Source organism: Pleuronectes platessa, chromosome 17 (genome assembly GCF_947347685.1).
Source record: "Pleuronectes platessa chromosome 17, fPlePla1.1, whole genome shotgun sequence".
Taxonomy (NCBI): Eukaryota; Metazoa; Chordata; class Actinopteri; order Pleuronectiformes; family Pleuronectidae; genus Pleuronectes; species Pleuronectes platessa.
The window spans coordinates 19,014,106-19,041,370 of NC_070642.1; the positions used below are offsets into that span (position 1 = coordinate 19,014,106).

The window sequence follows — 27,265 nt, forward strand, 5'->3', positions numbered from 1 at the left end:
ATAAACATGTTGTCATTAATAGAGTGTTGCTGTGGAATCTAAGGTTTCAATATCAGGAGATATCAAGAGTATGAAGAAGAAATCGACCTCTAACCTCTTCATGATCCTCGATGATGTGAATGTTTCTTGTAACAACAGACGAGTCCCGACAGTTTCTTTTAATTAAAGAAGTGGTCTTTATTACAGCAAAGAAGCCAAACATTACAGACAAGAATAATTATGAACCATGAATATCACTTTTACACTCAGACTGGCCTCTGATCCAGTGACGTCTCCTCCCGGGGCCATGACCTCATGTTTCACTGAGGAGGAATCGTCTGTTCTCACTTTTCACTTTTCCCTTTTAACTGTTTAATTTCTTGTCACTGACGGCGGCTTCGCTTTTCTCTCTGCATGCGATAAAGACGGACCTCAGCTTCGTGTCCACACGGCTCAACCACTGAAGGCAAAGTACGACTGCAGCAACGTTATGTTATGGCCTCTACATTTTTCTTTCCCTTCTTTGGGTCAGATCAGAAATCTGGAGGAAATTAAAAAAAACAAAACCAAACAGAAAGTGGATGTTCTACCGACAGGATCAAGTTTTAAACATCTGTCAAAGTTAGTTTTTTCTTTTTTAAGCTGAATCCTCCAGGAGTACAATCTCTGACGTTTTTCTTTTTTTATCTACAACAGAACAAAAGTCCTGACATTGATCCATCGTCTACATCTCTAAACAATGGAGCCTCTTTAGAGTCCTCGTGATTCTCTATTTACAATAACATCCGTGCGAGCAGAGCTTCTCTGGTTCCAACCGAGCGGAACGTCTAACATTTGTTATTTACAATAAAGTTCTTATTTTTTTTCTTCTGTATCATGTCGCAAAACAAAACAGAAACACATCTGGTATTCAGTGAGCCTCACAAAGAATCAAATCGGATGAATCAAACACACTGAGGAAAAAGGTCAAACAATGATCGTCCATGACGCTGGTAAAATGCTTGTTTCAACAAGGAAATTCAAATGATCAGGCACAATAATGTCTTTTTCTTTTAACTCTCTTTTTGTGTCACAGTCCTTCACGTTCTGCTCACTAAGCCTGTGTTGCATCACGGAGTCAGTGTGAATCCAGGGAGAATGACGGTGAAGATAAACAGCTCAGCCCGACTCACACGTTAAGAAGGGATCTCAGCTGTTATTAAAAATACTCTTGATGTTCTACTGACCACGAACAGAGCAATGGGCTTTTTACACAAAGAAACCACGTTAACGTCACAGAGATTCAATAAGTGAAAACAAGACAATACTACTGAGCTCCACCTAAATACTGAAAAACTATTTCTATGCTTGAATATACAGCTTCGATCAGCGGCTCTTAAACTCTACTTCACGGACACAAATTGAGCGGAAGTCGCCTCGAACCTCGGGGAACCGTTAAATCCCATTAAGGCGCCGGAGGAGAGAGACTCGCGGCCCAGTTTGGGTCGTGACCCTCGGGTTTAAGAAACGCTGCTGGTAGAGTAAACATGGAATGAAGAATGATTGTTCTTACAAGCAATGCAAGTAAACAAACAATAAATACAAACAATGTGCTTTATCCATATAGACATATTTACACAAAGTCTTTGGCTTATGAATAAACATCAGCTGCAAAGTAAAACATAACCACAAAAAAAAATACTAAGTGTTGGCCACCAGTGCACAAAACGAATGAAGCCTGGGGTCACTTCTAATTCTCTTCAAATCATGAATGGAAAATGAATCCTCAGTCTCACGTTTCTCATCTTTATGTTTCTGAAAAAATGATCCCATTTGTGAATTGGCTGAATTGAAAGTGCATTGGGCCCAGCCCTGAAACAAACATGATCAAAACAATCTCAAGTTTTCTGATTCGGACATTTTAGGGGAACAAAGACGACTTGGACGCTTCCTAATGTAGATCCATAAATGATAATATAAAAAAAGCAATGAACAGAAACCAATGATACATAGCACACTTTCTTTTTTATACATTTTAGTGAAGATCCTACATTTTTCAAGTTGCCACTTCATGATATTGTAAAATAAAATAAAAAAATCCAACAGCCTAATACTCATGTAAACCTGTGTTTTTTTGATCTGTCGTCAGTCTCGTTTCTTCTTTATTGAAAAGGCAAAAGTATATAATATTTGTCTCTTTTTCTGTGTATCTATGTGTAACCAAAGTAAAACGGGTACATAGTGGCTGTTAAATACTCAAACACATAATAATATTCGGAGCAGAAACGTAACGCGAGGTGACGATGAAGCTGCGGCTGAATGGAGCAGAAAACAAAAACTTAAATTTGGCCGTTGTTTTACAAAACGTCATCGTGACGAGACGCCAGGAAATCAGCCGCTGGAAAGATGCAGTTATTTAAAAAAAGCTGTGGAGGCCTCTTGCATGGGGGGGAAGGGGGGGGACGTCTACAGGACAAAAGGAGTACTGCAGCTGAAACGGCATGAGGCATCGAGTCCATGCGAGGAGGGGTGGGGGTGGGGGGGCTGGGGTTGGGGGGGCAGTCGTGGTGAAACGCTTAACATTTAAATGGAGCCCCAAACATACAGGGGCCCCGCTGGCACTCAAAAAAGCTGTACAATAAGCATGAAGGAGTAAAAAGGAGGGAGGTCGCCTCCTCCTCCTCCGCTGCTGCTGCTGCTGCTCCTCCTGTTTCCCTTTGTTTACCAACACTGGACAAGGAGCCGGTTTCTGTTCTGCCGAGTGTAGGATGGATGTAACAGAACGGCCACCACACACACAGAGAGAGAGAGAGGGAGGGAGGGAGAAGGGGGGGATCAAAGACGATGGAGGTGAAGGGATGTTCTCCCGATCTTCTCCTCCTCCTCCTCCTCCTCCTCCTCATCTCTCTCTTGTTTAGGACGACTCCATGAACTCCAGCGCCAGGTCGTAGCTGAACCGATACTGTTCCTGGAAATCAACACAGACGCACTGGACTCAATGTTTGAATGGTCACATGATCACAGACAGTTTGACAACTTCCTCCTGAAACATAAACTATAAACTTAATAATGAAGATAAAAATAAAGTAGACATAAATCATCATATATTGTTTCCAGGGTGTAAATATGATGGAGGTACAAACTGAAATGGTTCCAGGAATTTATCGTTCAGATATTATCAATAATCAAATCAGTAATTTAGGGGTTTCTTTCTCTCTATCCGTGTCTTCAACTCACCGGCGTGTCCACCATGTTGGGCTTGCTGTTCCTCAGCGTCTTCACGGCGTGGAAGACGTCCACCACGCTCTGCCTCTTGGCCATCTCACACACGATGCTGCTGGCACAGAACACGCCGCTGCGCCCGCCTCCGTTTCTACACACAGAGAAAAACGCCTTTTTAGAAATACAGCCCTTGCTACGTGGAGAAAGAAGGTGTGTGTATGAATATATCTGGAGTTTACTCACAGGCAGTGCACGATGGTTCTTCCCTCGCCCTCCTCCCCCTCGCGCTGCCACTGGTCCACCTGCAGGATCAGCTTCAGGAAGGAGCGCTTGGAGGCGGGGACTTCTCTGTGCCCCGCCCACCCCAGGTACTGGAACTGACGCACCATCAGGTAGCCTTCCTGAGGCTGGAGAGCAAAAAATCACAATCAGAGGAGCTGACACATCTCAACCTCATTCACATCCAGACTAAGAAGCATAATAACTTTACATATCGACCACATGAGAGCAGGAAAATGGCGACAGAGTAAATCCACGAACCCTGGTGAGGTTGCAGACTCTGAAGAGGCGACTGATGATGTCACAGTCCATGGAGCAGGACATACACTCCACCTGGACGGGGCCGTAGCGCAGCATGCCCTCCTCAGGCCAGTACTGAGGACAACCCTGGGAACAAAGAAACTCAAACGTCAGCTTCAGAGAAAATAAGAATAAACAGCAACATGTCTTTTATTAAAAATGATAATAAGACATTAGTGTGGTGGGTTACCTGAGCCAGGTCGATCTCGTTCAGCATCACCAGACTGGTACATCCATAGTCGTACACCAGACGCCAGAAGTCTTTGACGGTGTTGGGCAGAGGATGCTGGGTAACGATGAACGCAGCCGGCTGCCGGTAGCTCTGCAGGAATCAGAGAAACTCAAATCAGCTCCTTAATTCTTCTCTTAAATCAAGAAGTAGTTAGTTTAACAATATTCTTTAAATGCCTTTACTTGTTACATCTCTCATACACTCACACAAACACCAGGGAGGAGTGACACAGTTTGTGGAACACGACACAACGAGCACTCTTCTAAAACAGGGGGGATGTTTTGGTCACATGATCATGCAGTGGGCCTATCGGAGGTGAGGGGGAGGAGCATGCATTACAAATACATCTACTACATCTACTGGGGTCAGTTACCTTCTCGTCCCGTCAGTTCAAGTCGGTCAAAGTCAAAAAGTAAAATAGGTTTTTAAAGTTTCTGTCGACGTGATGAACTGACTGAACTGAAGGTCCGACTCCTCCTGGATGAACATGTGCAGCCAGATATGTGACATGGGTGTGAATGACGGGGGGGCGGTGGTGGGGGGTGTACAGTAACATGAACCTGGTGGCGGAACGACACTGAAGCCATGAAACAAATCCAGTATATTGGAGATTTGACACATAATCTTATTACCTGGAACTCTTCTGACAGCTTGGTTAGAGAGAGGCCAAAGGTAAGTTTGACTTCGCGAGACTCAAAACGTTTTGCAGCATTTTGTTTGTATTTTCGTCCTCCAACGTCTTTGTTGGAGAGAAGCCAGGTCTCATTTTTCACAACATGCATTTATTAAACGTCTTATTTCAAACATTAGTATGAAACTGCCCCCCCCCCCCCACCCCCCCGTACTGACTTCTCCTCCCTCTCCAATGCATATTTCTCAATAACTTGTGATTATCACTGACGATAACCTGCCAATCCGATGTTAAAGGTGGGATAGCAGGTCCCTGTCAGTGATAATCACAAGTGGATGTTTCTCCCCACGGTTCAGAGGCAACACGTCGAGACAGAACCAGCTGGTTCAAATGTTTGGGTGGCGGCCAGAGAAGCTACTGGTCTTTTTCAGAACCTGGATTTGTCTCTAGCCTTCTGCTGCAAAAAACCACAAACACAGCATCACACAAACAGGGAGGGGAGTCTGTGTGTGTGTGTGAGTGTGTGTGTTACATGAACATGTGTTTTTCTTCATCAGTTTAACCTCTTTGAAGTCTGTATCATTTTCAACAAATGTGTGACTGTAGTTTGGGACCACAGACATTAAACGTTCATTTTTTTTATAATTTCTTCCATAATGTCCCAAACCACTCTTCCTCTAAGTGTTGAAAATAACACGACCTTGCTTTGTGTGTGCACGTGAGCGCGCGGGAGACTCACATCCATGAGCGCGGCGTTGATGTAGTTGCTGCTCTCCCCGTCTATCGTGATGAGGAAGGGGAGGCACCGGTCGGGGGGGAGGCCGTCCATGAAGCGGTTCTTGTCCTGGTTCCTAGGCAGCAACGCGATGCTGCAGTCCTCGGGCTGCGGCTGCGGAGTCACCGAGTTCAACGTCTGGACAAAAGAGACGTGATCACATGAGTGGGGGGGACGTGAGGAAGTACATTTACATCTGTACTTGACTTAAGTAGATTTATGTTCGAGTACTTTTCTCTTATACTGCTTATATCAGCAAATATCTACATTTTTACAATGCATTGCGTTAAATGTGCACGTTGCTTTTTTTATATTTTCAATGAGTACATTTTTATGAACATATATGTACTTTTACCGGAGTAAAATATTTGAATGCTTTCTCCACCACAGCTGAGTTAGAAAATATGTACAGATATATCCACGTGTGTGTTTGGATTCAAAGGTGAGTCCCAAGAAGACGAGCACATGTTCTTAGATCATTTCAGAGAATTAGTGTTGATATAACTTCTGAGCTGCGGCTGCACAGATGAGCCTTCATGAAGCGTCCGAGTAGTTTTGACTGATGCTTGTGGGATGAAGCTGGAGGATAAACACACTGAACTCTGGATTCAGACGTTCTGAAGATATGATTGTTTGCAGAAGACACTGAGCTCAGAGACGAGCAGCAGAGACGTGGATTATGCTTCAGGAGCAGCTCCAGAAGTTTCTATTGACATTTTGATGTTTGTTTTGTGCTGTGAAATTCATCTCTACTGACAAACTCACCTGTTTTTACACTTTTACTGCTTCAAAACACACAGCAGCTGAATGTGCAATACCCAGAAAAATAGATTTGTGTCACTTAAATGTCTGAGAACAGAGATTAGGATCCGATCTTACCTGGAACTCGTCCTTTATGTGGGACGAGTTGGTCTGGGAGTCGATTCGGATCAGCTCGTAAAAAGCAGCTTTGAACTCGCACACTGGGATGGCTGTTTCTCCACATAGACACGCCTCTAGTATGGCGTCATGGATGAATATGTACTGCTCCTGGAGACAGGTAATTCAAAACACAATGTCAAATCATCCACACACACAGTACACTTAGATATTGGCAAACAATTGAAACACACACACACATCCTGTGACAAGGTGGAAAACCACATGTAAGTGAGCAGGCAGACGCTGTGAGTGAGAGGTGGCTGATGGGAGATGGAGTCATGAGGTGAGATGATGACTGTGAGTTTGAGTTAATTCACTTATGAGTTAGTCTGTGTGGGAAAGTGTCATTTTGAGGTTTTTCCAAACTGTGGGTGTGAATATTCTTGGGGTATTAATCCATTCTTAAAATGTATTGATAATATGATATGAATATAATAATTCATTATTTAATAAGCTTCTCATTAAATTGTTCTTTATAAGGTGTTGCCGCCATAGAAACTTTTTATACAGAGTTTAAACCACAACCGTAGCAAAAATCTAAAAGTCTTTAAACTAAAGAAATAATAATTTATCATAAAAATCCCTTTATATGAAAATGTTTATTATCTAACATGCTAAAACCCTAAAGTCATATTTGCTTAAACTATAGAAAATGGAGGCGCCCCAGTGTAATTCTTGATCCAACCACTGGATGCTGCCAAAGTACCACATTTTCAAATCCCTGTAAAAAGCGACTTGATGAGTGACGATGATTTTTTTTCACCTCTGTCCGGGTCAGAACAACATTGTGTGGTTTCTGTGGAGGGATGGTGTGTGTTTGTGAAATGGGCGCGGTGTCACCTCAGCCTGCACCATGCAGAGGGCCGGGCCTCACAGTGAGAATACTCTTAAGATGGACATGTGGATGGAGGATGGGTAATGCAGTCACCTCAGTCTGTACCATGTTGATCCTCCTGGAGCGGAGAGCCTTCACACAGTTGTAGATGTCGACCACGCCCTCTCTCTCCGCCATGTCCAACATGATGTCAATGACTATGAAGCAGCCGGTCCGCCCTGCTCCAGCACTGCGGACAGAGGGAGAGGGAAGATTTTAAATGATCTGTGTGTGTGTGTTTATAAAGCTAATGGTAATATTAATCATACAGAATGTGTTCATACCTGCAGTGGACCACAATGGGCCCAGCAGACGGTGGGTTGGAGATTTTAACCCTGCGGATGAAGGAAAGTAGTCCCGTGGCGTGATATGGAACTCCGTGATCAGGCCAGCCTGTGAAGTGGAACTGCTTGACCTCACGGACCTCATTGAACCCACGCTGAATAAACACAAAATACGATTTAAACGTTAAATTACACTCGAAGACAGTTTATCACATGATGCAAAAAACGTAAAGTAGCAGAAAACCACTCACCCTCTCCAGTGTAAAGGTGCGAACCACATACTCAGCGAGAGGCTCCACCTCCACAAACGTCACCTTGAAGTCTCCGAACACCTCGGCATCATCGGGCCAATACTTATAGCACTTGACCTGTTAAAGAGAGAGAATGTAGGATTAAATATTTAAACAAATTCAGTGTAATTATCATAATAAAACATATTCTTCTCTGGGAGTGTGCACAACTTACCCTTCCCACCTCCACCAGATTGGTCACCATTACGATGCAGGCGGACTGCTCCTGCCACACCATCCTCCAGAAGTCGTACACGGTCTCGTGAACAGGACCTGCACACAGACACACACACACACATATATCTTCAGCACTTTCTATGACTCACACCCTGTGTGTGGCAGCATGGGTTGGAGTGTGTTGTGGTGTTTCACCTTGAGTAGCGATGTAGTGACTTGGCCTCTGGTAGCCCTGAAAACACAGCACAACCAAAAACAACTCAATATGCATCAAAAATAGATATTTAACATCTGCAGTGCAAGATGTTATCTGTTAAAAACGAGTCTTGCTTTCACTTCAGACGAGAGAGAGACATTACGAAGCTTCTCCAAGATGTTTGATGTATAGATAAGAGTATATAGTTTCATTTAAAAACTGCATTTGGAGAGTTGGTCATTTCGTGGTCGTGCGATTTGACTTTTCCACTTTTACTTGACATTTCTGAACTTTCAAAAACCAAGCTGTAAAAATAATTATGATCCAGAATCTACCGATGACTCTGCATCGCTGCCTGTCACCTTCCTAAGAGCAACGAGCGATGACAACCACCGAGCGGGTTCTCCTGAGGGTAATAAGGCAAAAAATGGCGACTAAGCAAAAGCAACTTTTACGGCTCACAGTGAGGAGTGAGAAACGCTGGTGAGAGGTCGAGATGTGGAGGAACAGCTCATGCAGCCGAGGCTCCAGCAACTCAAAACGTACATTCACCGTGACTCGATGCACGTGAAGGTGAGGGTGCATGGAGGGATGTGTCAAAAAAAAGAAGAAGAGCGGCATGAATGCAAAGAATCCTCAGTGATACTTACATCCCTGTACAGCCAAATCTACAGCCCAAGCCACAGGCAGAAAGAACGAGAGGAGGAAAGAAAGGAGGAAAGGAAGGAAGGAAGGAAGGAAGGAGGAAAGAAAGAAAGCACAACAATGTCAGTGAGTGTCAATCAGAAAAAAGAAAAGCTGCATTGATGAAATGGGAGTTTGAACAGGCCATGCAGAAAATAAAACATGATCTCTGGAATCAGAATGAATATAAAGGGCACATCTGGACGTCAGGTCACCACCTCACTAAACACTACTGGTGCAGATTAGATCTATTACCAGTACAGTTCCAGTTTAGTCCTAGTCAATATTGACTGGATACATCGTGGTGCCCTGTCTATTCATTCTGATTCTAGCTCAATGTGAGCAGCACCATGCCTGCACCAGCTACAATGGAAGTTGATGATGTCATAGAAGAGCATGCGATAAGCATAACAGCATGACAAAAAAAAGCACAACGTGAAAGACCAACATGCAGATGATTGTTGTGAAGGTGACAGTCAAGTGGAGGATATGGAAGATGAAAGATGGAAGATGAAAGATGAAAGTTGAAGGATGAAGAGATGAAAGATGGAGAGACCGGTGTTGATGATAAGTGAACACATGATGAATTAAAAAAGGATAATAACCGGTGTTTAGACAAAAATTAATAGATGGACAGTCCAGTTAAAAGATGGAAGCACTAAAATGTGCTTTAATGCTGAGAGTTAGATGAGAAGATTTCCACTTGCATGCTTATAGGTGAATTATGAAGCTACAGCGGTTAGCCATTTATCTTAGCTTAGCTAAATTTAGTAAACTCTTAAGGAATCATTTAATGAAAAATCTGGCACCTTTAGAGGACTGCTATCTATAAATGTCTATAAAACTGTGCTTAATCCAAAATCATGATTTACTACAAATCTACTGTTCATTTAATGTAAATCACATATGAAGTGGTTCAAATCATCTGGATGGGTAAGAACCTATAACTTCAGGATGAAAGGGTGAATGAATGGACTTGGGAGGAAGACGAGAAGGACACGTGCTGCATGTGCGATGAGTAAATGGTGACGATGGGATGACTAGAAGACGCAATAAAGGTATAGAGGCCTGACATACGAGCGAGGGGGTGTGGTTTCGTTGGTTTCGTTGGGAGCCAATAGTAGCATTCGATGCGTTTCCACTTACATCGATGTAGTTGGCGTTGATGTAGTCGGAGGAGGGGTCGTCTTCGATGGGCTGAAGAATAACCCTCGAGTGGTCATCTACAGAAACACACAGAGGGGGGGGGGGGACAGTGAGAGAGGTGACAGAGCAACAAATGAGTGGTTCCCTTTTCTTTTTATCTTCCCATAAAGCCCCTCTGTTCTGGTTTGATTTGCTTACATGCTATTATGTTCCCGTAGCGGTTCTTGGTGCGGTTCTGCTCCTTCTTGGCGACGTCCCAGGAGGCCGACTGGCCCTCGAAGAAGCTCTGTATCACCAACAACACACAAGAACATGGGAAGGAAAATTACACGTCATGGATCCTTAAACATACCCCCCCGCGCTGAGGGGGATAGAGGGTCGTATATCAGCTGCTCTGATTCCCTGAAACAATCCGTGTCAGGGTTTGTACTTGAGATAAATAACCAACCAGCCAATCACCCTTCTGTCAGGGCTCCAGGCTCTGGTGTAAAGAAAAGCCCTGATCATAATAATCTTACTTCATACTCCTCCTTAAAGCCGTAGCTGTCGGAGGTCTTCATCAGGTTGATGTGCTGCAGGAGGTCGGCCACTCTGATGGCCGGGTGGAGCTGACCCGTCTGGTAAGGAGACTCGGTGCCTTCACAGTGATACCGAGGAACATCCAGGAGCCGACTGTTCTCCGCTGCCGAGGCGCTGTGGTTCTCATCTACGAGAGGAAACCAGTTCAGGTTAAATTATGATTTATCAAAAGCTGATTTTCTCTCTTCCCCACATCAGTTAAAAACTTGTGTCTCTGACCTAAAACCATCAGAATATTCTGCATATCCCAACAAATCAAACCAACGCTTTGTCAGTTTCATTCCCTTTGTACTCACCTGTGATCGGAACTACAAGTCAAAGCAGCAGAAAAAGAAAAGAGGAAAAAGGGGTTTGTGAGGATTTAGTTACAGCTCCAGGTTCAGTTTGACCACTTTACTCCATCCACACAGAGTGCAAAGGTACATTGATGATGGAAAAAGATGGAAAACAATGGAAAATGTGCAAACACATGTAACAACAAACACAAAATGTGTTGGACCACTGAAAAGACATCTCTAACAACATAAGAGATGATTTACACCAGGACCAGGGGCTTCACTACAGGACAGGAAAAGCCAGGGGGGGTCCCAAACTGAAAGGGGCCCCCAAGAACAGCTGATTATCTATGAAACCTTGAATGGGTCAGAAACTTGGTCAGAAACCATCTCGCCACGTCGCTGACTTTCTGCCCAAAGCTTCATAGTCATAGTTGGTTTCGTTGAATTCAAACCACAGCTAATAGAACTATTTCTTATATTGAGCAGAAAGTTACATATTTAATTCTGAGTTCAGAGTTGGGTCATAATTAACTCAGAGAAATGAGAAACACTTTGAGAATTAGAGGTAATTCAAGGGTCACATTTCTTGCGGCACTTCCAGTATCTCCGTGCGGTGGGAGGTAATGGGAGGTGACAGTGGCAATGTAAAGACTGACAGGTTGTATAATGGAGTAGCTCGGGGGGGGGGGGGGTTCCAGCACAAGCGACTGATTCCATCAACACCACAGTTCATTAACTGACACTGTTTATTTAATCCAGCTGATGCTTCCCTCCGCTCCAAGGACACGGCAGCTCATTACGGATTGTTAAAGGTTTGTTAAGCCCTCATCAGGCCAATTAACGGTAAACTTGACCCGACACCGCCTCTTAATTCACTACTTCCTGCTAGTCCCCCCCCCCCACCACCCCACCCCCAGTGTGACGTGATTGGCCGGGACAGATTGTAACTGCAGCCTTCATTTTGTATCAGAAGCTATGAAACAGTTAATTAACACAGTTTGGTGGCGTGGTGGATTGCAGATGCCTCGAAGACACGTTGGAACTCCAGAGTGAGCGACAGATAAACACATTGCAGCCGAGCCGGAGAAGTATCCCAACTTGGCAAAAAAACGACAGGTTTCACGGTTCAGATATTCAGACTGGGCCAACACAACCAGCCTGGGGACTGACGCAGATGGCTCACGCTCAGGCAGACGTCTCGATCCAGCACATTGGAAATTTTAAAAAAAACTAAGACGCAGAGCGGCAGGCCCGAAGTTGATCGCCGTCACTTGATGTCACAGATTTTAATCGGTGGCGCCAACGTGAAAATTTGTCCTCCGCCTTTCAAGCGTCAGTCGCTGTCGTTATTTGGGACAGGAGATGATGGCGTGCCTTGAAACGACGCAGCGCTGTGGAGATAATGAGGTCTCTGAGGGAGGACGGTGGTGATTACTGTGAATATCAATAACGCTCGGTAGGAGACAGAATTCATGGATGGAGTTGGGAGTGATTGAACCCCGGCAAACCACAGGGCGACAGATGAAGTGCTTGGCTGCTGGAGGTTTTGTACTGGCCATGTTTTACACAGACAAGTTGGCAGTGGGAGGCAGAGAAGAACTAGATAAAAGACGAACACACAGTTTAGCTTCCCCTTAGATATCCTAATCCATCGCACTTATTTCCTTTGAGACAACTCTTAGAAAGTTGCTGTTTCTCATTTGTGGTAATACTGCGGTGAATTTACTTAAACACTTAGTACTTTTAATTGTAGATTAAATACAACGTACAGATACTTCTAACGAACCAAACTATCCACCTGCACAGGAATGAATGTTGAAGCACGAGTCACAGCAGGATGTAATGGAGGCTTAGACCAGGTCCGACAGCCACAGTGGGACTTATGGAATGACGCACAGGGACACACAGGACAGGGGCTACAAGCGCGGGGGGGGGGGGCTTCATGACACTGATGGGTGATCGCTACAGGGCGTTTCTGGTGATGAATGGGATTTGTCCAACCATGCTAGAGGTCTCACCTAACACAGCGGTAGGAACCAGAGGGTCGTTGGGCACTGTAGAAGGAAACATGGTGAGGAGACGCTTTCAATTTCAGCAGAACTCAAACACAGAGGAGGACCAGAAAGGGGGGCGGCGATTTAGATGCTTCCCAAAGAACCAGGGGAGTATTGTACAGCCCCTGGTGCACTAGATATTCTCCAATACAACATCTTATACCTTTATTGGCAAAACCAATCTACAATCTTCTCTGTGTGGTCCGGTAAAGCCGTGACTTCTTATGCATTCATTTAATTTCTTTGCAGATGATGCACTCTTCTCTCGTTCACATATCACACCAGAATATTAACCCTTTCTACAATTCAGATGCCAAAGGGCCCACTTTAAAAGGTCAAAGGTTAATAACAGCATTGCTTATGAACCTACATCTGTTGTTGTAGTTGTGCGAGTCCATGAACGTGACGGCCATCGGGTCTTCTCCGTGCAGAGTGCTCTGGTCGGCGTAGCTGCGATCCATGGCGTTCACCATGTGCGTCATTTCCTGCCGTGTGGTTCCGATGGCGTCCTTACGTTTTTTGGCCAGTTTCCTGTCGGGGGGAGGGGGGGGGGGGGGGGGGGGGCAGAGACGGACACAGTCAGGCATCTCACAGATAGAAACACAAACATCAGCCAGCCTGCAGAACACAGCTTTACTGGGTGTAAATGTTCAGATCTTCATGTATTGTGTGATTTCGAATCTTTATGTCTTTGTTTTTGGTAACAGTAGCTTAGCTGGGGGCTGCAGGCTTCTGATTCAAGATGCAGAGTTTAGAGAAGAAGAGGGTAAGGGAGAAGAGAAGAAGAGAGGAAGAGATCGAGCAAGGAAAGTAGAGGAGAGTCTTGTTTATAAATGGCAGCATTAAACAGGTTATAGGAACAAAAGGAAAACAGCATCTAGGGAAATGACTTAAAACCTACGGTCAAGAAGCAAAGGGAAAACCTGTCATCAACCTCGGTGCTAGAGACGAGCTGTCAGAGGAATTCAACCATCACACTAATTTTATAATGAAATCAATTTCTGGTCGTTCGAAACTCATAATTTTTTAAATTTCACAAGGTGTCTGTGTTATCTGAATCTAAACTTCATAACAAAGCAAATATAAAATATAAGAGAGACACAAAAATAGGAAAATATAAATTTGGTTTTCATCTGACAGCAAAGATGGAAGATAAATCCCATTAATACAACAGCAAGGGGGGGGGGGGGACTAATGCTCTATTAAAGCAAAGGTAATCTCTACTGGTGAACTGATGTTTTTCATGTTGTGCTCGAGAAAAACTAGAGTCTCGCTTGAATTACAATTTGAGTCCAAACGCAAATTTTGAAAGAATGTCTCGACAGCTGGGAGACAAAATGGCGGCAGCTAATGAACAGAAGGATGGATAAAAAAATATTAAATTTCGGTCGTTGCCAAACTGACTTCTTCCCACACAGAATGCATGCTGTGTGGGTTTGTTGTGTCTTTTTTTACCTCTTGACCCCAAAATACACCAACTCCACCTCCAAGACCGCACACACACACAAACACACACTCAGCAGAAAACATAGATTTAACCGCTGGCCACGTGAAGCAGTTTGTGTTATTGGTCGTTTCACAAAAAAACATGAAAAGCGTTGAGAAGGAGAGTTTGAATTATGCACCACCATTTTCTGTCAACTGTACAAACTGTAGAGGACAGAGACAAAGAAACAGATATAAAGAAATGGATGTGACCAGAGCTGGGGGGGGAAATGTCATTAATAATTCATTATTAATGATTAAACTACCAGTAATAGTAACTGAAATTAACTTAAGGGGGTTTCAAACTAACTACAAGATTTAAAAAGGGGATAAATGCATCAGTAATAATGACTTTATATGTGTGGCAGTGCTGCTTTTGCTTCATTAATCTCTATTTCCATGTTGATGGTGAACAGTTCTCCACCTCTTTTTAAAGTCAGTGCAGGTTTTGTGGATCTATTTTGGTCACAGAGAGACAGAGAAGAGCAGGATGTCCCCAAAACACAAGAAGAACCTCAGAGCTACCAACACAACACCAGACCCCGTGAGTCCCAACATGGAGGAGCCGCCTGGTTTCCACCGACAGTGAAGAGACCCACTGTGCACGTGCAGCAGAGTTTTACCATGATACCTGTGACTTGATGGGCGGATGGATGATCACATGACTACATGCACACAAAGAGCTACAAGTCACAAGTGCAGCATTCTTTTTTCAAATAACACGCAAAAGGCCCGTGTCGGGTTTGTGGCCAACTTTGGCCTTGATGAGCCTGCTTCAGAGCAACTTTGGAGCATGTAGAGGACACCGGGCCTGAGGCCAATTCACTGTCAGTTCAGTCCCTTTGGTGAAAGACGACATTTCATCAGCTACTGATTCAACTTTGGTTTGTTTCATGGGATTTTTATGACGGTAAAAACATCATCATTCGCATTCCAAAAACATTCTGGATGTTTTAAGGGTATCGTATAAAATGTGATTATATTAGAGTGTAGAACTGACTGACATGAGAGTGAATTGACCCCCACCCTGGCGAGGCATCAATGAGGATGGCTTTGGCTGGTTGGTTGGTTGGTCAGAGCTGAAAATGTGTTTTGTCTTGAAAAAAGTATACTGCATCTTTAAAAGAATAACAACAACTAGCCACTAAGAGTTCGCCCAATAAGGTACCAGCGGCTGGGTGAGCTGATTGTTTGTTTACTTACAGGTAATAAGAGTATGAATAGTAGGTCCTCCTGGGGGTTGTGAGCCAATCAGAAAGCAAAGAATGAGACACAAGGGTCATGAATATGCAAATAAGGACAATACTTGTCCTGTTCCCAACCAGCAACAACAGAAACAGAAGAAAACACCTTTCGATTGCTACAACTTGAGGGTCATGCAAGGGGTTGTGGTAATTACTATGGGCCCTTCTTTCTTTAATGCTGAATAAATACTATAATACAAGCTAAAAGTATTACTACGATAACAACAAACTATCAGGATTAACCTATCAGCATGCTTCCTCTCCTTTTCGGGTGTTGTATTTAAAGTATTCATGCAATATTTTCAAATCTGCTTCCTCAAACCTAATCATGGTTTTAGCCCCGATCAGCCAATCACTCTCGCTGACCCCTAATATTTATTCAGAGCTGTCGGAGCTGTAACAGCACGCAGCTCGCTTCCTGTAAAGCAAGCATGATGTCATAGTGATGTCATCATGTCCCACTATTTTAAAGATGCAGTATTGTTCAAAGTTGTAAAGGTTCAATGACGATGACGATTGATCTCCCCAGAAACCTTCGTGGAAAAGAGAGAACGACTGAACGGCTTCACTTCGTGTTATGTTATATGTTGATGAATGTTTGCTGCAGCACAATCGAATATATCCTCGTAAATTACACAAAAATATTACATTTCCAACAGTAATGCTCTTTTTTAAGTGAGTAGATAGATCAACATGTCAAAAATCAACTTGCGTATTATATAACAACACAAAGCTTTACATCCCAAGTCCTCCTGTGGCGGTCTGGTGAATATTTAGTGATGTGGTGCTAACGTTGATTAGAACTTGCCTCAGGCTCAGGTAAATGATTGAGCTTCTTTCACTTTGGTCGAGAACAACAACAGACACTGAACTCGGTTCCTTACACAACAGTTACCACCTCCTGAAAATGCATTATCTCTCAATTTGGAACAACTTACTCATATCAAAAGGCCTAAAATCCTCCAGGGACAGATAATGTTCAGTCAAACAGGTTATTAGGCCACTGAGCGCAAACTTTGAAATCAAACACAGGCGATAATATGTCTCCTACTTCAAATACTTGACGGCTTCCTCAATAAATACAGTATTTATAAGCTACACTTTAAGCTCAGGGCCTCACTTTAACACTGACAATTACACTTTGACACTCGAGCTGCGTGAGCCGGATCACATGAATTCATTACGAGCATTAGAATGGAAATACGCACGTCAGGAGCTGCAGGAGCAGATAAGTGCAGTGACCAGAGTTCAGTTCTGACTGTAATTTAAAGTCTAATTGTTTTTGGTTTGCTGAGTGAGACTGGGATCGGTGGTTGACAGAGAGTTTTCCTGGTTGTTCTATGTGACACTTCACTATTCAAACCAAATCCTGTGATCCAGAGTTTCCTGAAGGAGACGTCTGCCAAAATTGATCATGATTAATATTGAAGTTTTTATAATGTCCAATTAAATTATTTTTATTTAACTTTACACAGTACAATTACCTTTCATAATAATATGAAATCAAAAAAGACTTGACATGAATGTGTCTGTTGAATTAAATTGCTAATTACTCTCATTTTAATGAGGCACTTAATTTCCATTGACATCAGCTTTTAATTTAACAGTCACGAGAAGAGCGACCGTGTTAAGGGAGAGATAATTACTGCAAACAAACACACTTCAGTATTAAATGTGTTTGTGTACAAATTCAACCTCATCTGACCTCAGTCACTCAGGTTGACACTGAAAACTCTCTCTGTTTTCTTAATAAAGCCAATAATCCAGAAAAGTGGGGTGTGGACATTTTAATTTTGCTGATACTTCCCTGTGTATTCTAACCATAGACTGTATATTTAAGATTCTAACATGGTCTCACTCTGACATTTTACTAGGAGGCAGCTTAAGTTCTGTAAAACATCTGGAATAATGCTGCTTTCATGTAAACAGCTTCTGGAGACACCAAACAACTGCTGGTGCTTCGTGAACAAACACTAGTGAAATACTTTAAGTGTAGAAAAAGGACGTTTACTCTAATCTTCACCTTCTTAATACTTTCTGAGAAACATTCTGATGAAACACAGAGATAACAGCAGGTTGTTTTCACACTATTGTCTTTTGCTTTGCTTAAAAAAGGACCTGTGTGATTCAGCTTGTGTGTGGTGCTCATGTTGTGATACTGTGCATCCACCACATGGGGGAGCTCTGAACCAAATTAACAGAGGCCAGAAACGTTCCAGAGACACCAGAACCGCCTCCGACACCTCGAGATGCTTCAGAGATGAAGAACGAGGAGACACTGATGTTTCTAAATATTCTTTCAGCATTAATGTTCACTTATTTATTTCTTTTATTTTTCTCTGAACAAGGCTGAATTATACCTGCACTTTATTACACTGAATGAGAGAGAACTGCTGTGTTCTCCACAGGCTTCAAATAATTACTTCTATGTTTCTATCGGACGTTTTTATGTCTTTTTTTTCCCAGAATCCATTCCTCTGGTGAAGTGACTTGACATCTTCTGCTTGAGGATTGATTTCACCAGCTGCTCTGATCGGTTGTTTAGTCTCGTTTGTTTCATAAGCTGTAGTGTGCAAGAAATAAAAAAAGAATAAACCTCAAATCTAAATCACACCACAGTGAAGCAGCAGTTCCTGATTTTAGAAAATATATTTCTGAGTGGATCTGGTGGAGAATAAACCTTCAGCCTTTGCGACATGTCAGTGGTGAGACCGGTTCTGAGGGGAGATCAACGTTAATGGTGGATGGATGGAAGATGGCGTTACTACATCAAATACTGGACCAACACACAACAAGAGAAATGGATTCAGGCGCACGCCGGTGTGTCCACGTGTTCTTGCATCTGCATGCGTGTCGGGGTGTGCACGTGGAGCACTGTTCACGTGAACTTCGTCAAACTCCTCATTAGGTCACGGTGATGTCATGTCACTCACCTCTTCTTGACCAATAGGATGGCTACCAACACCAGCAGAATAAAGACGAGAACCCCCGCACTGATCCCGGCGATCTTCACCACCCGGTCCGTCTGTTTAGCCGGGTCGGGGATGACTTCCGGCTCCTCGGTAGCACCTAGGAAGAGACAGTAGGAAAAACATCAAGCCTGAGCTTCTAGCTTATCATCGAACTGAACTAAAATCATACTTTTTGGGGATTTTAATTATTTTATCTGCTCTTCATTGTACATCATCATCCCAGATTTAAAAAGGAAAAACATCCATGAACTTGCATTGAGTAAAGCCCATACCTCCACCAAGGCTCCTTACAATCAATCGAAATGAACCAAATTTCAAAGTTTCACAGTTTTTGTGTAATCTTGCTCACAAACAATCAAACAAAAGGACAGGGTTGAAAAAATAACCGTGTCCACCACTAAATCCGTGATTACATCTTTTAAAATTAAGTATTTAAGCTAAAAAAGAATGAGTTTAATGAACTGAAAGAAACATCCGAAAAATCAAACAAACATTTGAAATCAGTTTCACAAGCTTGAGCGTCTCAGTTTTCCTGTAGCTGAGTGAGTTTATGATATAAGAAGAAAAAGTGAAAAATGTTTCTAATCACACAAACCTTCTGTCTCAGTAAAAACCAAACCCACCAGTAAAATAAACTTTCCAGGAGCCCTGAAGCTTCAGCTCACTAAACCGTCTCCACATTTCTGAATTTTCCCTCAGACGGCACAGTCTGTGAGCCAACAACACAAATAATGTCAGATCTTGGCTCTATTCTGAAGTATTTACACAACCCAGCGTCACCTCCGGCTAGCACCTGGCAAACACTGCCACCTGAGCGACAGGCCTCAGGGACGATCTCTCCCCGAAGACGTTCTTTAACAAAATGCCCTCACATCGGGAAAGTGGTGAGCGTGCGATATGGAGCCGGTCCTGATGAGCCGTTTAATCAGGGAGGTTTAATCCGGCCTGTGCTGGAGATCAGGTAAATATCAAGACTCTAGATATTCAGTGTAGAGCGAAGTCAGACAAATGTCACGGAAAACGTCACGATGCAAATAAAGTGAGAGGGTTTGTTTGAGCGGCTTGTTTGACTCAGATGGAAATATTGACATTAACAGTACATTTTGTGAACTCTGCACACCTACTCCTCCTCCACCTCCTGCCAGCTGCAGACACACAACAAAATAACAATGGACAATGTGTGTAAGCATAAAGAAATGCTGTTATTTCATTGTGTGTCTGGAACTTTCATCTTTTCAGTGTATTTCAGATTATCCTTGGCGTCATGCACTCATTTGAAAATGTGATTTAACCTTAGATGTCCAACACGGCAAATGTCTTCAATGTCTCTGTGTATTATATGAACTCAAACTCATTTCAGTTCCTGATTCAACTCTCAAAATGTTGTCAGATTGGAAAAATCCTTTTTTTTTTTTTCAGGCAGACTGAGGTTAAAGCCTGTTGATCATAGCGAGAGAGAGCGAGAGAGAGAGAGCGAGAGAGCATCTGTTTTCATGCTTCTGAGCTCTACTTAGTGATCTGATCTCCTAACGCCAGAGCAGTTCATACTGCGACATAAGAACATTATCATGCATTATGATAATCCAACACAAAGACGTGCACAAAACTCAACATAATGCAATGCGTCTATCAAATAATAATCCACTTCTAAAAAGCTGAATAGCAACAAGATAAAAAATAATCTGCCTCTGTCTCTTTATATCTCTCAATATTGTGACCTTAACATATTGTGGAGTTATAATGTTTTTCTGGCACTGAGGTCTTTGGCATGTGCTCGTCCACAGTTATTATGCAACAATATTACCCCGGCACATAGTGTAGGTTTGGAATGATGGATGAAGTATGAGCAGTAATGTCAGGCGAAGAAAAATTGCTTTTATAAGATAATAATATTCTGTATTTTTATTTCTGTTCCGCTCTGAATAGCGGAAATAAAAAAATTCAGTCAATTCCTGCTTTGTTTGTATATTTCATGGTCACAATACAAAATAAAAAACTCAAAATATATCCTTATTAATTTCTATGCACGAGTTTGTGAAAAAACATTTTGTATCAGCAACAGTATTTGCCTTAAAAAATTGAATATCTTGGTAAATGTATCCTGAAAATTAATAATGGTTGTACATTAAACAAAGTAAAAAAAAATCTGGTTTGCTTAATGGATACAATTTGCATAACATTTGCTGTTTTAAACATCTTTAATAACTGACCAAGAAACCTTTGGTAATTTCATGAATATAAGGGACGAGACAAAATATAACAAAAAAAGGAAAAACAAACTTCACAGGGTTCTGAGTCTGACCTCATAATGTCGGCGGGAGCTCTTAATGTCTGCAGAAATTATCCAGGTCAGTACACTAACAATCATAACAACAAGTAACACACCGACACACACACACCGACACAAAACACCCTGAGGCAGCAATGACAATACACAATACCCCAGATGACCTAATAGGACCATCATCACTTAATCCTCCATCCCGGACACACGGTTGAGCGCACACATGCACACACACACATACACACACACACAGGGACAGAGAAAAAAGAAGGGACAGTCGTCCGACCTCTCTGTCCATTAGAGCGTCTTTCTCCCGGTTATTAAAAAAAAAAATCTAGAATCCTCTCTAAAGGCTTTGAGCTTCACTCAGACGCCCTCAGGCCACAGAGACCAGAGACCAGAGACCAGAGCGGTGTCTCTTTCTGGCAGATTAATGGTGAAGAAACCACCTGTTCCAGTAACTACTGCACAGGCACCAGTAACTGCTTCTCTATGGTCAGGCCCCTGATGTCAGATGGTAGTGATGATGATGCTGCTTTAACTCTCAGCTGGTTTTAGCCAAATGAACTTGCTTTGTTGATGAGTCAATTCCTTGACAGATAAAAATGAATTGGCTGTTAATTGGCTCTTTTATAATTTATTTATTTTCTAGCCAAAATGCTAAAAAGGTCCATCTCATGAAACATGGGGATTTCTCAGTTTCTATATATTTAGTTTCTATATTTTTATGTTTTGATAAAGCCTTTTTCAATAGCAACTGTACAATTATTGGTTAAATAATCCTGAAACTAATCAATAGTCGCAGCCTTAGTTGATTGTTGTTTGACAGACAGTGACACGTTACCCTTGTGTTCTACATTATGATCCACGTCAACATCAAATTGTCTCCTCTGTTAAAAGCTCTCCACTTCACAACTCCACATCTGTACACATCAGTTCCAATGAAAACACGTTAATGTGTTTTTCTGTTTATCCTCGTTCTTACTCCGCGCGGCTAAACTCTGATCCGTCACATTTCTGAACATCTTTCCTGAAAACACTGTTTGTGTACACGTGTGTGTGTGTGTTCTGTGCATGTGTATAGTTGTGCGAGGTTGCCCCGGGGATTAACTCCGCACCATTTAAAGCCAGTCTGATAATCTATAAACATATGGCTACTCGGAGAAGCAGGAAATGTTAAACTCCAGGTCCGGTTAAATGTGCAGATAGACATACATGATGTTAACATGTTTTTACTCTCTAGCAAGCACAGATATAATCTTATCTTCTCTAATACTCTTAATACAGACTCATCTCTGCCAAACACCACTCCATTCAGAGGTAAGGGACTGATAAGATTATGAACAGTGACCGCATCAAGCAATATGTCACTCAGGAATTCAACCAAATACACATCGACCAAACAAGATACATGGCGATATGTAAAACTCTAGACATTTTTGAAGCATTTGATCTTAAAAGAGATTTGTGCTCTCACCTTTAGTCGCCAGCCTCAGACACTGGGTTTTAGTTTCCTGAGGAAAAAGCCACATTAAGACCAATGAGTCCACAAACGAACACAGTGAAGCATGAAACCAAGAGACGGAGACTTCATATGTTAATAAGAGTAGTCACGTGTTCATTTACCCGCTCTGTGCTGCTAACAGCCTGAAAGTAGATGTTGTAGTTCTTCCTCGGAGCCAGCGGAGGATTCCAGAAACCCTGCAGATAAAAACGTAAAGGGGATTATCGACTTTATATAAAGTGAAATACAGGCACTGATTTCACTTGTTAATTAGTAAATCTTCTACAGAGAAAAAACTTTCTTTCCCTTTCGTTTGTTTGTTTGTTTGTTGAGGTGTTTTTCTCACATCGTGTCAAATGACAACTTATTTTTATTGATTAAATGTAAAATTGTGCCGACAGTCAATTCAGCTCAACGCAAACACTACACAAAGTATAAAGTTACCAAATTTAAACTCTGAGCATCTCTAACGCAAATGTTTTAACATGTTATATCTCATTTGGGTGAACTGCAGTTGTTTGAGTTAAGAAAATCAACGGTTACAGGTTTGTTTCCTTCTCTATTGTGAGTGTGCTGCACAGTGCTTCCCTCTGTATCATATATCTCGTGATTTAACTATGATTTATTGCTTTTCTAACTTGCCTGATACGTCTTGTTGTCGCCCACAGTGAAGGGGAGCGGCTCAGGCAGGCTGCTGGGGGAAAGCTGGGCGGCATAATAATACGGAGATCCACCACTGGACGCACTGTGGTAGGACACTGGGACCTGGGGAAGATGATTTATGGAGAACAACATGTTAATAGATCTGACGTAAATAAAACGACATCAATGAAATTCTGAAAAGTTTTTTCTCAAAATAAAAGATACTTCACTCTCAAATCGAACTTTTTTTGCAGTGGAGAAGTATGTTTCCAAATAAAAAACATAGAAAAGCTTTGAATAGAAAAGCTTCGATGGCCTGTGTTCTTACATCTACTGTAGAAACAGATTAATAATCACCTCGTAACAGTCGGAGGAAGCTTGGCGTCGAGTCCGCTGAGGATTCACCTCCTCCACCACAATCTGGTACGCACTGTACACACACAAGCAGACAATGTTTTCATTATTTCAATTATTTCAACACACTCATATACAAAAGACAATAGAACGAAAAATGAGATATCAATCAACTCTAATTTCAAAAACAAGCTCTGTAGTTACATGTTTACGTGGTAATCTGATCCCATGCTAATCCTAGAAAATAACAAGTGCAGCGTATTTGTTGTTGTTTTCCTTTATGCTTTACATTAAGAGTAATCCCCCCCACTGGACAATATGCAACCCGACCTAATGCCAAAGATAGGAAATATGAACTCTAACCACACACGTACCTTATAGGAGCTCCCTTGGCCTGTGCAGGTTTGAGCAGGACAGTGATGGTTGTTGCAGTTTCATTCAGAAAAGCCTCTGACCCGTCGTACTCGTCTATTGTCGGGGCTGAAAATGAGCACCAGAGTTTAAACATCACTTTGCTTTCTATCTAAACGTGATATTACAACATTAACAATCAAATCTCATTATCTACCCGAGATGTTGGTTGTCACGTTGAGCGTGGTTGCGGGACCGAATCCTTTGGAGGTGGACGCTCGTATAGAGAGATGGTACGTGACGCCCGGGTGGAGCTGGGGGAACAGGTGGTTGGTGGCGTTGGAGGGCAGAGACGCCGTGAGACCCGGCCGCTGCAGAGGCACCGAGGGGTCGAAGGAACGGATGCTGATGTAGCTGATCTGAGGTGGTGCAGAAAGACAGAAACAAGTTTTTTAATATTTGTTTCCAAACATGTGGCTCCTTCATCATCTCCTTCATCATCTCCTTCATCATCTCCTTCATCATCTCCTTCATCATCTCCCTCATCATCTCCTTCATCATCTCCCTCATCAGCTCCCTCTACTGGTAGAGTCAGTACCTCGTATTGTATGAGGATTCCATTGGGTTCGGTCGGTTCCTTCCAGTAGAGCAGAATTCTGTCTTCATATGGAGTGGCTTTCAGCGACTGACTGGGAACTGCACCTGGAACTGTTGACGTATACACAGAGACAGTTAATCAATTAAGGAAATGGGTTACTATCTTCAGAATGAAAGAGATCCACCAACGACAGGAAGACACACAACAGTGAATCTTAAACTGTGTTAATTTACAACTCCTTTTTGTACTTTATTCCACAGCATCTGTTACCTCACATGTGAAAATACCTGTAAACATGCTCTACGGATAGAAAACAGGCATTTACCATCTTCATCAGTTTGAATGACGGTCTCGTCGCTCTCTTTCCGTCCCTCTGGATTGGTGAGGATCATCTTCAGGCTGACGTTGGTGTAGGGCGGCAGGTTTCCCACCAGGTGGCGTGGTGCTGAGAAGGAAAAAAAACATGTTTAACGATTATTTATTATTGATTTAGTGTAACAACCAAAGATATTCAATATAAGGAAGTAAAAAGCCTACTAATCAATCAACGTTGAATTGTTTTAGCACAAATTGCATTAATATCGCTCTTGCTAAGAAAAGTTGTTCTTAGCATAGATTGATAAAATGTCCAACAATATTCGGTTTCCTGTTTTTCAAGGACTGAATATCTATGAAGTTGTGCTTTTAATATATGTAAAAAATAAAATAAATCTGAAATTAACATAGAATCAATGATCCCACTGAGAATCCACAGTCCATAAATAAGGTGTTGTCTTATTAATCAGACTTTAAATTGGCATTTAATCAATAATTAATAAATTAAAAATATATTTAGTTAAAAACCCTCCTAGGTTTGGTTGTATAATATAAAACAGCAGTGAGTAAATCTTCATTAACACGTTGGGTCGTACCTTTAGGGTCCATGTCCAGGCAGTCGGCCTTGCTGCGGTTGCTGGACGTCATGTAGTGGTAACAGATGGTGACGTTGAAGGTGTGACAGCGGGTGATGTTGTAACCCAGTGACTCCCAGTCCACGGCGATCATACGGGACCTGGTCTCGGCGATCTTCAGCTTCTTGGGGGTTCTCATGGGTTCTGCAGGAAGAGGGGAAACACAGAGGGAAGGTCAGCCACCATGTCGAGGAGCAGCAGCCTTTACTGGAAACATTTGACCATTTTGTGATGAATCCACACGAGAAGAGAGTTCAATAAACTTTAGAAGGTTTGTAATTAATGAGCACGGTACTTGCAAATGTACTTGGTCTTGCCAAGAGAAAAAGCTGAGTCAACTGTTTCCCTCTATAAAACCAGGGTTTTACTAACATCTCTCTCCGGCTCCTCGCTGCCATTCAACTGCTCCTCAAATGCAATAACTTCTACGAGGCACGTCTTTGATTTCCATCTTTTATGTGTAATCAGGACTGTTATAGTCAATATAATCTCCTCTCCCGCCGGCCTGGGGCTTTAATTACCTTAACTGGCTCATTTAACTGGATCAATAACCCCCCCACCTCCTTCCCAGCCCCCTTCCACATCCCACCAGCCGAGCGACTCCAGGCCACACAGCCCGGCATTGAGATGTAAATGGCCGTACATCCTCGCACCACTGGTGGTTTCCTCAGCTATTCAACAGTGAGGGTGGGACCCCCTCACGCAGAGGAGCTACTAGAGGCTCCCCATCTGCATGGAGGACCTGCCCTTCTCTGCAGGAAAGCCATTATCTTCGGCAGCCATCAATCGTTGCATAAGAACGATTTTTCTCGAGTGGAGGGAACCACTTCTCCGGCTCGAAAAAAAAAGATATCTCTCAATCAAAGAGGCAGCTATTACTCCACAGGACAAACTGCTCCTTCTGCTAATCACACAGCGGTTACCACTTGATCTACAGGAGTTAAAGTGCAGCGTACACATGTGTGTGCGAGTGTGTGACGCCTGACATGTATTCAAAAAAGTGGAGCTAAACTTTGGGGCTTGAAAAGTGTTGTTTTGTGTTTGTGTTTACAACACATCGAAACTGGTGTTGGTTTAATTTGGGGCTGGCAGGAAAAACATGGAGAACGTCCTGAGCAAGAGACTCTGATATGTGTGTTCTCACATGCAGCCCCTCCAGAAAACTTCAGGATACTATCCAGAGTTTTATCTATGTTTTAAGACATTTTTTGAATATTTTTTTTTGTTAATTGGGGCATTAGGTTATCGTGACAAAGAACCCGAAAGAACACGCAATTCATTTTGGATCAATAAGAGCCAATTATAAATATGCCTTGATTAACTCTGATACTGATCTTTGAGATTGGCTCTGGACAACCATGGGCGACCAAAACAAATTTAATTAAAAGTTCTGTTTACTGCTCCTTGTAATGAACTGACAAGATTTAATTCACGGTGATAATCATTTTTATCACCTGGTGATGTTCTATCTCTGCCTCGCCGTCGCCCTCCTGCCCCAGCAGTCCTTCCCATATATGAAAATCTCATTTTAAATACAGATGCAAGTCTCTCCACAGCCCCCGTCTCGTCTCATTTTCTGTTTTTCCCTGGGTCTTCCTCTCTCGGGGGAGACAACACAAGGACACAAACTTGTCGCTTGTTCTGACAGCCCATTATCTGGCTGTCACTCACACACACACAGACACACACAAACACACACACACACGCTCAAATGCACAGTAACTCACATGCACGGCCAAACACACAGAGAGGCTTCGGGTTGTGACTGAATCAAGATTAAATCTGAGCCGAGCATGTAAAGGTTTATTTATGTGCGTGTGCATGTGTGTGTGCGCGCGTAGGTGCCTGTGTGTGTGTGTGTGTGTGTGTGTGTGTGTGTATGTGTGCAGGTCTTAATAAAACTTCTGTCAATAAGAATGCATTGTCAAGGTCAAACGTGCACTCACTCGCAGAGCTGGGGGCGGAATACAGATTTGAGGTTTGGTAAGTCATTTAGATGTT

The 27,265-nt window shown here is 42.6% G+C and overlaps 1 protein-coding gene across 3 annotated transcripts in view; it reads right to left on the bottom strand.

Annotated features, from left to right (window-relative positions):
* Positions 1-2,503: 2,503 nt before the first annotated feature.
* Positions 2,504-27,265, bottom strand: part of ptprk (protein tyrosine phosphatase receptor type K) — a 91,722-nt gene continuing 66,960 nt past the window's right edge. The window contains exons 11-37 of one of the 3 annotated variants that reach the window (XM_053445112.1): positions 25,226-25,408; positions 24,640-24,759; positions 24,315-24,424; positions 23,934-24,135; positions 23,740-23,845; positions 23,369-23,441; positions 23,012-23,134; positions 22,492-22,566; positions 22,343-22,379; positions 18,543-18,678; positions 15,569-15,598; positions 13,251-13,411; positions 10,488-10,675; positions 10,168-10,255; positions 9,970-10,046; positions 8,139-8,175; positions 7,942-8,039; positions 7,728-7,844; positions 7,477-7,631; positions 7,247-7,382; positions 6,277-6,426; positions 5,362-5,535; positions 3,950-4,081; positions 3,721-3,846; positions 3,424-3,587; positions 3,196-3,331; positions 2,504-2,926 (exon numbers count right to left, since the gene is read on the bottom strand). In XM_053445112.1, the coding sequence (XP_053301087.1) occupies positions 2,873-2,926; positions 3,196-3,331; positions 3,424-3,587; positions 3,721-3,846; positions 3,950-4,081; positions 5,362-5,535; positions 6,277-6,426; positions 7,247-7,382; positions 7,477-7,631; positions 7,728-7,844; positions 7,942-8,039; positions 8,139-8,175; positions 9,970-10,046; positions 10,168-10,255; positions 10,488-10,675; positions 13,251-13,411; positions 15,569-15,598; positions 18,543-18,678; positions 22,343-22,379; positions 22,492-22,566; positions 23,012-23,134; positions 23,369-23,441; positions 23,740-23,845; positions 23,934-24,135; positions 24,315-24,424; positions 24,640-24,759; positions 25,226-25,408 (3,188 nt within the window). In that variant the 3' untranslated portion in view covers positions 2,504-2,872. Of the gene's footprint in view, positions 2,927-3,195; positions 3,332-3,423; positions 3,588-3,720; positions 3,847-3,949; positions 4,082-5,361; positions 5,536-6,276; positions 6,427-7,246; positions 7,383-7,476; positions 7,632-7,727; positions 7,845-7,941; positions 8,040-8,138; positions 8,176-9,969; positions 10,047-10,167; positions 10,268-10,487; positions 10,676-13,250; positions 13,412-15,568; positions 15,599-18,542; positions 18,679-22,342; positions 22,380-22,491; positions 22,567-23,011; positions 23,135-23,368; positions 23,442-23,739; positions 23,846-23,933; positions 24,136-24,314; positions 24,425-24,639; positions 24,760-25,225; positions 25,409-27,265 lie in introns of all 3 variants that reach the window. The other 2 variants (XM_053445111.1, XM_053445113.1) reach the window with 2 other exon arrangements.